This window comes from Myxocyprinus asiaticus, chromosome 5, assembly GCF_019703515.2.
Source record: "Myxocyprinus asiaticus isolate MX2 ecotype Aquarium Trade chromosome 5, UBuf_Myxa_2, whole genome shotgun sequence".
NCBI classification, from domain to species: domain Eukaryota; kingdom Metazoa; phylum Chordata; class Actinopteri; order Cypriniformes; family Catostomidae; genus Myxocyprinus; species Myxocyprinus asiaticus.
This window is the reverse complement of record NC_059348.1, coordinates 33,414,458-33,424,213: the sequence shown is the minus strand read 5'-3', so window position 1 is coordinate 33,424,213 and position 9,756 is coordinate 33,414,458. Positions and strand designations below refer to the sequence as shown.

Here is a 9,756-nt window from a genome sequence, read left to right as displayed (position 1 = left end):
ATGAGCACAACTCCCTTTTATGATGCACCCCAGCCGATTATCTCAAAAAAGATATGTTTCTACAAGAGCGGTGACCCCCAGTTCACGGGGCACCGAATGGTTATCAACAGCCGCACTTTTAAAACCTTTGATGCCCTACTAGATGCCCTCTCCAAGAAAGTGCCTCTGCCATTTGGGGTAAGGACCATCACAACACCCGGGGGAACACATGCTGTCTGCACCCTCGATGATCTGCAGGATGGGGCTTCTTATCTGTGCTCAGACCAGAGGAAAGTCAAACCTTTTAACCTGGATGAGATCCACAAAAGACAGGTCCCTTGGAACACTACCAGACCCATTAGTGCAGGACGTCAAGCACGCAGAGCAATGGTTCGGCAGCTAGTTAAGAGAAGTGAAGTGACCACAAGGAAAGTAAAAATGGCTGAAAACATTGTGGTGCGGACACCAAAAAGGCTGACGGTATATAAAAACAGGGATCCAAGCATGAAGCGAGTAATTGTTATTCAGAGGAGAACAGCCCCAAATTTCAAAACCCTTTTGGATGATCTTTCTCAAGTGATGCAGTTCCCTGTTCTGAAGCTTTACACCGAAGATGGCAGAAAAGTAAGTGAAACTCATGAGTTGAAGAAAAATTTTAAGAAATAGTACAATTCTTCCTCACTTAAATTATCACAGAAGAACGGTATAGTATTTAAGAAAAAACATTGTAATTAATAAACAATAATTGTCTGTAGAGGAAACAAATAAAATAATCAAGTACTCTTTTTTTAAAAATTTTTATTTACGTTTGAATTGTGTTAGAAGGGATTCTATATACCGACAGATAAGGATCTGTGAGGCAGATATAATCTCTTGATTTCCGTAACTAAAATCACAATCCTGCCCTGTTATCACAGTGCTCTTAAAGCGGGAGTTCTAGCCCTCCAAATGGTTTATTTTATATTGCTTTTGGATAAAAGTTTTTGCAAAATAGTTAATGAGGAACACTGACATTCTGGAAATAAATGCAGTGATTTTTAATATTTTGTGTAAAGATTAGTTTAGTTTTAAACAACTCTACCATGTCTTTGACAGAAATGGTATAATTTTATGTTTTGTTCAAAATAATAAAGTACTGTTAAACAACTCTTTAATACTATTTTAAAATATCTTTTGCACTTTTTTATTTTTCCCAAGCACTATTTTTTTTTTACTTTTAAGCTTTGAAGAATGCCACTTCTAGGTTCATTACGGTCACATTCCGTGCCAATCCTTGACATACTTGGCCATTATGTTTTAATCCTTATCCCCAGCTGTGAGAGCACACTGTGTAATCACTCTTTTCACTTGCTTTTAAGGAAAGTAATTCAGGTGATTGGACAAGGTTCATGTGAGCTGGCAAATAAATGAATTAATTAAAATGATATAAAAGAAGTCAATATATCTAGAAATCTAGAAAACAGGACAAATTTGCTTGAGAATCAAAATGATGTTAGATTTTAAGTCTTGTTTTCTGAGAACTTTAACACAATATAGTGAAGTTTTTGAGGAAAAAACTATTTAGGGTGATTTTACCCCACTGGAAAATTATTTTAATCATTTAACAAATTTTAAACATTAAGCAAGTTTTAGGCATATAACAGTTTGTTATATTTCTCTGAAAACAAGACTTAAAATCTCATGTCAATTTGCTTCTCAAGTAAATTAATTTTGTTTAGATATTATTTATTTGACAAACAAATATTTAGCCAAATATTATTTTTAGTTTTTTTCTATTTATTCTACAGGTTGAAGGACTTCCTGCCCTCATTTTGTGCTCTGGGATTGTTGTGGCAGCTGGTAACGAACCTTTCAGAATGGGTAACTACAATCTCCAAGGTCACACTAAAACCATCCAGTCAAGCATGTCTGAATCCTTGGGTCCAACACAAACAGAGACACTACTACGTAAGTAGTGCCTTTTATTTCTTCATGATTAGATGTTTTAATATGAAGCACTTCTCTTAAGTGAAAAAATGAAACATTTAAGTTTTCTCTATTTGAAAAGTCAGTTTTAGTAGCATCTTATATTATGTAATGATATTAAAATATATTTTTTGTTCTTATTTTCTTTCACAAATTCCCTTCCATTTTCTGATCTAAGAAGAAAAAAAGAAACCAACTGGGACTTTCTCAAGATCAAGGAATTTCTCTTTATCTTCGGAGAAATTCCTTGTAGAGCAAATCAGTAAGTCACTAAATGGAAATCTGTCAGAGCACAATAGCAAAAAAACAGGGTCAATGGAGACAGAAGGCAGTCAGCCAGCAGGATCGGAGGAGATGCAGACCTGTGACTGCATGGCTGGTATAGAAGAGAGGAATTACCCCATCATGCCTACTGAAGATGACATTGAAAAATCATTCCGGGTCAATGAGGATGGCAGCATGACTGTGGAAATGAAGGTCAATCTTACTATAAAACAAAAGGAAATTATCCACTGGACAACTACACTAAGCCGCACCCAAGTTAATTGTCAGCAGAGGACAGTGTGCACTTCCAAGCCAGGATCAGGCGTGAACTCATTAGATGTTACTAATGACTCAGGTAAAGAGTCAAATGGTCCTCATAGTCTAGAATCTAAAGAAATTACCACCCTCACTGACAAATCTGTTGGATTTAATGAGGAAGGAAGAGAGAATTATGGTAGTGGTACATCTCAAACTTCAGAAAAACCTATGCCCATTTATAGAAGGCTACCCACTCCAGGCCCTAGACAACGAAGTAAAGAGGCTTCAGTGGAAAACATTAAAAGGGTTTCAGAGACTGAGGTTCAGGAGAGTACAATGGGTTCATACTCGTACTTGGAGCGGACAGCACAGGGAGAACTGACAGAGGGTTACTGCATGGTCAGTCGTAGCAGTAGCAGCAGCACAAGAACTGTGTCAAAACCCAAGAAGAGCAAATCAGGAGAGGTCAAGCAAAAGAAGTCTCACTCCTCTTTCAGATCAACAGGTGTTGCAGAGGTTCTTCAGTTACAAAACAATGGGACAATGGGAATAACAGACACTGTGCTACACATATACAAATCACAGGGCACATATGACAATTACTATGCAAATAAGCAGGTGGATGTAGATAATAAGCCTGGATACTGTACTAAAGCTTTGCTTTGCAGTAGGCCTGGCTCAACAGATTCAGAACCCCGGTCATCAAGTAATGACAGCGATGTGGATCTAGCTAGGCAGTCCACAAGTTCCAACTCCCGAGAAGGTGAAAAAACTGACATGCTGTTATTGTCATCTGTCTATTCAACACCTCCACAAAAGATAAGTCACAATCTGTCTGTCCTCACTGACAATAAAAAACAAGCCTTGGTAGAGTCCGAATCCACAGATAAGAAAACCATGCTGCCAGAGGTAGCAATGGAACAAGACTCAGAGGTTAAAAGCATTAATGGAAGTAAAAGAAAAAATACATCAAAGTCTAAAAAATCACAGAAAGGGACTTCTTCTGAATCATCTGGGCCTGTGAAAAGAGTAAAGGGCAGTACTCCATCCTTTTCAAAAGACCTCCAAAAGACAAATACCTCTGACACACTGAGCCACACAGGATCAGAGAAAAAGACTCGTAGTTCAGCGGAAAGTGTCAAACTTGAACACAAAACTGGAAGAGATAAAAATAAAAAGACATTGGAAAGTTCCCCAAAAAGTAGAAACTTGAATCCCAACATAGGACATCAAAGAAGGTCAGAGAAAGAGATCAAGGTACTAGATAAAACCATCAGAAACCTCTCAAACAAAGTAAACACAAGTGACTGTGACTCTCCAGGGCCTACTTTAAAGAAAAAAATATTAGATATTCGGTCAATGGCCCATCCATCACCATTAAAAAAGATGCTGCCAAAGCAAAGATCAGTGAATGGCAACAGATCAAAATCCCCAAAACGAAAACAGGAGATGAGTGAGAGCGTGTCCTTGCCAGTGCTACAATCATCACCCTCCAGTGTGAATCAATATGTTGAAAACTGGCTGAAAAAGATTCAACCAGAGTATGTTCCCTATGATGATGAGACAGAGAATCCAGAGAATGTACCAAGGGCAGTATTCCAGATAGGCAGTGACTCTGCAGATGGCTCTGAGATTAAAAGTGAACCCGAAAATGACAGCGTATTGGATGAAGGGCCATCTCTTGAAGAAAATGCTGTCGAGAGGCTGGTGTCTCGTCCACCTGTACAAATATGTTGTGAGGGAGAACCAGTCGAGCCACAAAAGTTGAGAGTCTTTTGTAAATCAATGCCAAGTGTGAGGGTACATGCTGCTGAACAGGAGGGCCTTGTAAGACTGCACAAGTCATCTGAGAACTTGGTTTCCTCTGACCCTTGTATTAAGGGTGGGACATCACAAGGCGCAGAGCTTAACATTAGGTCAGGCATGAAACCAGTTTTGGAACAGTTATGTTTGTCTATTCAGTCTATAAGACGGGCTTCGAGTCAGCCATGCAAACCATCCCAAGAGAAGGAAAAGTCCAGTAGTCTCCCAGATTTCTCATCTCAGTTGGCCTCTTCCTTTGGTTCTCCATCTAGAGCTTTTCTGTCCTTTTTGTCACTAATGACTCTGAGAGATGGCATTTCCATCCTTGGAAAAGATGAGTCACAATCCAGCAACTCAGGCAGCTGCCCGGAGGCCCTGCAGGTCATGCAGTCTTTGGAAAAAATAGCTAATATTGAAGATGAGGAGGAGCTTAAGGCCAGCTTGACCAGTCTCCAAAGCTCAACCTCTTCCCAATTAAAACAGTGCTGGAGAGAGTTCCAGAAGAAAAATGTAATTGGAGAGAGTCCACCGCTGTCACCAAGACAATCCGAACAAGAATTTGCCCTGCAGGTGGACTCAGGAGGGGAAGGGGAGGATGAGGAAAAAGAGCCTGATTTTGGAATAGAACAGTTAATGAATGAACTGAACATGTCTGAGAATATTCGCAGAGAGATTTCCTCTCTTGTTGAAGGAGAGCTAAAGAGTTCTAATCAAACAAACCTGAGCAAAGGAAATTCTGATAGCACCAGGGACATATCAGGCAAAGAAGAGGAAAATGATGCTTGCTCTATGAGCGGTAGTTTAGAGAAAGCTGCTGACATGGAAGAGGACTATTTCAAGGAGAATATTGGTCAAGACAATCACACGAGCAAAGATGAGATGATTGATGATCCAAAAGAACCAGAATCTCAAGACATGCATTTAATTCAGTCTCATTCCCATGAAAATGTGGAAACAGACCTAGTTCATGAAGATTCTTGTAAAGCAGTGCCCAATCAAAACCTTGAGGAAAATTGTAGCGATTCAGGAACAACAGAGGTTTTAGAAACTACCGAGAACACCCAAAAGTACACTGTGAAAATGGAAGAAATGGTAATGTATGACGATTTAGAATCTGAGGATAGCGATGCAGAAGAAAACCATTCTCCCACATCAGAACAAAAGATAACAAAGATAACTGGAGAAGAAGTTTCTGAGCTCTCTGATGACCAAGACAGTATGTCTGAAAGAGAGAACAAGACAACACAAGAGAATATAGAGGAAAGAGACTTTAATGCAGAGGAGGACACCATTCAGAATATCAGAGGACATAGTGAACAGTCAGATGTTTCAGAACTCAAAGACACAGATGTCAAACACCTGTGTTCAGCATCAGAAACTGAGTGTGTACAGTTTCCCGACAGAGAGACAGCTGAAATACAAAAGCAACACTGTGTCAGAATGGAAGATGATCATTCTCATCTAAAAGAAAGGAATGAAGAAGAAGGGCACAAACAAGAAAATAAGTCCATCTTATCAGAATGTGACAGTGAGTCCCATCACTCAGAGCTATGCTCTGAGGATTATCAGTCTGAATCACATTACTATAATAAAGAGGAACTTAGACAGCAGACATTAGAATCAGGTAGCCAAGAAAATGATCAATTAATGTCACCCGATTTTGAAGATCCAAAGACAGAGCAACAGGAAGATGCTACACCAGATATATCAGAATGTGAGGATCCTGATCCACATAATAATTACAGTAGCCCTGGGTGTGGTAGTAATGATGAAAATGATGAAAAATCTGTGTACAATAAAACACAACAAATTGAAAATGGGCAATTGAAAGAGCATGACAGAAATTATGAGAATGAAGAGGTCTCCAAAGTTTGTAAATTGGTCGATCCAGATGCTGAACCAGGCTCTTGTACCATCTCAGATTCTGAGGCTGTGGATGAGGATGTGATAGAAAAAGAGTCAGGGTCAAGCACAGTCTGTGATTCAGAACATGTCTGTAAGGTCCAGGCTTTAGAAGAAGACAGTTTCATAGACAAAAAGTACAGTTCTGCTGAAGAGCATAATGTAGAAAAGAACGAGGAGGGTAGTATACTTAATGCACATAACAGGCTGATGGAAGAGTATGATAGTAACAATGAGGATGTTGAGATCTCTAAAGTCTGTGAATTGGTAGATCCAGATGCTGAACCATGTTCTCGTGCAACCTCAGATCCTGAGGCTGAAAAAGGAACAGAAAAAAAGTCTAGGTCATGCTGTGATTCAGAACTTGTCTGTAAGGTCCAAACTTTAGAGGAAGGCAGCCGCATAGACAAAAAGTACAGTTCTGGTGAAGAGCATGATTTGGATGAAGACGGGGAAAGCAGTACGCTTGATTTTGGTAATGTTTTAGAGGCTGTTCCTCAACACTCTTTTACGTCTAAATTTGATAATAAAGACTCTGTGGAAAGGGAGTCAATCAAGTGTATGAGAACAAAGACGAGTGAACACAAGTTAGAGGAGGCAGAGAATTTGGGTATGGAACATGGCTATCACTATTTATTACATCCAACAGAGATCTCACAAGAGCTGTTGGACTTAATCAATTCAGCTTTGTTGTCATCCACCCTGACTGTCACATATGATTCAAATGGAAACCTCAGAATAGAGCCAGACAAATGTAAAATTAGGAAAATGTTCATGGCTGAACACAAGGCAGACAATCAGTATGGCCAGAAATGCCTCCCAAGCCCTAATACATCAGATCTCTCTGATTACAGGCCAGAGACATCAGACAATGGTGAATACCAGTCACAGGCCTCTATGGAACATTCAACTGAGAGTGGAGAAGAGGCAGAGAGATTACGCATCGTTCAAGAAATCATAAAACAAAGCTCTCATAATCCAAAGAGCCGAAACCATGTGAAAGTGAATCGCTCCATGAAATCCTCTTCAGGGACTACAACAAAACACACTCCCAGTTCAAGTTTAAAAAGCAACAACAGTCTTGCCTCTTTTCAGGATTCTACAGGTGTAATACAGGAGCCATTATGTTACAATAGATCAAGTTCCCTTCACAGAGACTCAGAATCTGTACAGTGCATGGCTTTAAATGGTGAAGTGGACTCTGGAGAGGGAGTGCTGATTGATAAAGGCAGGTGGCTCCTCAAAGAAAATCACCTCATCCGTAATTCTCCTCCTGTGCCCATGGGAATGTATGGAAATGGAGACACCACATCCGCTGACACAGCTCAAGACAACGCGAGTGAGGAGGCACCCTACCCGTTTTGTGAGAACCAACACTCTCCTCTAGCTGTAATATCGTCCTCTGAGCTGGAGGATATGGCTAAACCCCCTACGCCAAAGTGTACATACTTCAATATGGTACATAGTAGTGATTCTGATCCTCTTTTGGATGCCCAAAGCATCAACAGTGGTAACAGAAGGGACACTGGGAAGAACAAAGAACTTAGGGTAGCACCAATGGGGGAGTCTTCCAAAATGTGGGCAAAGAAAAATGGAAGTCTGTCCTCATTTGCATCTGTAGAGTTCAAACTGCCAGATGGGAAAGTTCATCCACAGGATGAGCCAGTGTCTGGTGCTGTGAATGCTAACAGGTCTCAGAGAATAGAAAGTAGGACACAAGAGGAGGAGTCAAGGGAATGGTTAAATCTCAGGTGTGGGCAGCACTGCCCAATACTGTAGTTTAACAAGGAAAATGTACCTGCTATTCATTAGGAGCTGTTCTACCTAAGGTATTGATAGATTTTGGTTATGATTAAACTCTTTGAACAGCACTGCACATATAATAAAAAAGACATACAATCTTTAAATGCAGTGATAAGACTTAATTATCCTCACTTTGGTGCCTGCTTCAACAATGGTCTTGTGAGCTTTCAGTATTTAACTCTTTCAAACATATTCATTTGGAAATACTTTAAGACATGTCTTTTTCATTGCAGATGGGCTAAGTTGCAAAAAGATGATCTGATTTACTTGAATTTATTGAAATTCCTAAGTGATATTTGCCATATGACTCTTTCTGACTAATCTTTTTTGTTGCATTTGTTCCCTAATGTGGATCTGCCTCTTGAATGTTGAATGATTCACCCTCAAAATACACTTTCTGAGTTTTGGCTTCAGAGGTGTGCAAAGAAATCTTAAAGGGATAGTTTGCCCCAAAATGAAAATTCTGTCATCACTGACCCACCTCATATCGTTCCAAACCCATGTTACTATTTATCTTCTGTGCCTTTGTGTTTCATAGAAGAAAGAAGTTGTATTGGTTTGGAACAGCATAAGAGTAAGTAACAATGACAGAATTTTCATTTTTGGGTGAACTATCCTTCTAGGGGGCATCACTCATAACAATGCTTGCGGAACAGCACTGAGGAATATCCTTTAAAAGGGTTGGTCTGTTAAATTGATCATTTCTAGGTGATCAATCAATATGTGTTACCACAAAAAAATAAAAATAAATACTTCATCCAACCAATTTGGTTAGGATGGCAGAAAAGTAAAAACATTCCTGCTTTCTAATATTTTTTGGGCCATCATTATGTTTTCATTGTGTTTTCATAGGTCAGGCAGCACACTAACAATCACAATAGATAATGTGGTAAACCCATTTAGCAGCATATTGTTTTTCACACTAAATAATTATTGTGTGAAATGGTTGCTCTTTCTCACTTTGAGATTTTTTTTTTGTTGTCTTTTCTTGTTCTGAGAAATGCAGTTTTTTCAATACATTGTTAATTTTTATATGCTGGAGAAGAAAAAGGTGTAATAATCTGATTGTGAAAGCAATCAATAACTGCAGCTGCCATCATTACTACATTAAATGTGATTCTCTATATTGTGCAAAAGATAAATAAAAATATACATTAAACACATCTTTAATGCACTGTAATTGATTACAGGGTATACAACAGTTGTATCAATATATTCTTCTAATCTGATGTACATAGTCATGCAAACCTTACAATAAAAACGTCCTGTTGATAAATAAATATTTATTTATTACTTGGTTAAACAATTCAATCTGTAATTAGTTTTCATTGTGAAAACCAATTTAAACAATAATTTTGTTGTGAAAAAACAATTATGAATGCATTAACACACACAAAAAGACTAGGCCATACTGTAGAAAATAATATTAATTCCATGTGTCCACATGTTTCAGTCACTGCTTGATTATTTTTGTACTTACCTCTTCCAGTAAAATGCCTTCGGCTGCAGTGTTTGTCAGTGTGCAAATGCTACAAAAATTTGTTTGGGGAATTAAACCTCATTTGATTTGGTTACTTTTTAACAGTATTTATCTATTTCTTGTTACATTTATATTAGATTGATCTATTTCTGTATAGTAAGATCTTTTGTATTTGCCTCACAACTTCGACAGCTTGGTTTACATACGTGTATTTAGTGTATGAAGACCATTGGCAGTGTTCAGCTTGTCCCGCTGTTGTATTTTATGTTTTGCTGTCCTATCAATGAGTATATTTAAAAATA

At 38.6% G+C, this 9,756-nt stretch overlaps 1 protein-coding gene across 1 annotated transcript; it reads left to right on the top strand.

Moving 5' to 3' along the window:
- Positions 1–9,253, top strand: LOC127441172 (oxygen-regulated protein 1-like). Its single transcript, XM_051698374.1, has 4 exons — positions 1–603; positions 1,767–1,926; positions 2,123–6,433; positions 6,692–9,253. The coding sequence occupies exons 1-4, from the start codon at positions 1–3 to the stop codon at positions 7,948–7,950; spliced, it is 6,333 nt and encodes a 2,110-aa protein (XP_051554334.1). The 3' UTR covers positions 7,951–9,253.
- Positions 9,254–9,756: the final 503 nt, after the last annotated feature.

What these genes read in the sequence shown, in the direction of transcription:
- LOC127441172 (XM_051698374.1), top strand. Translation starts at nt 1, where the DNA reads ATGAGCACAACTCCCTTTTATGATGCACCCCAGCCGATTATCTCAAAA. An exon ending in ACAAACAGAGACACTACTAC is followed by an intron (nt 1,927 to 2,122) that starts GTAAGTAGTGCC and finishes TTCTGATCTAAG; the next exon opens with AAGAAAAAAAGAAACCAACT. An exon ending in TGAGATCTCTAAAGTCTGTG is followed by an intron (nt 6,434 to 6,691) that starts AATTGGTAGATC and finishes TTACGTCTAAAT; the next exon opens with TTGATAATAAAGACTCTGTG.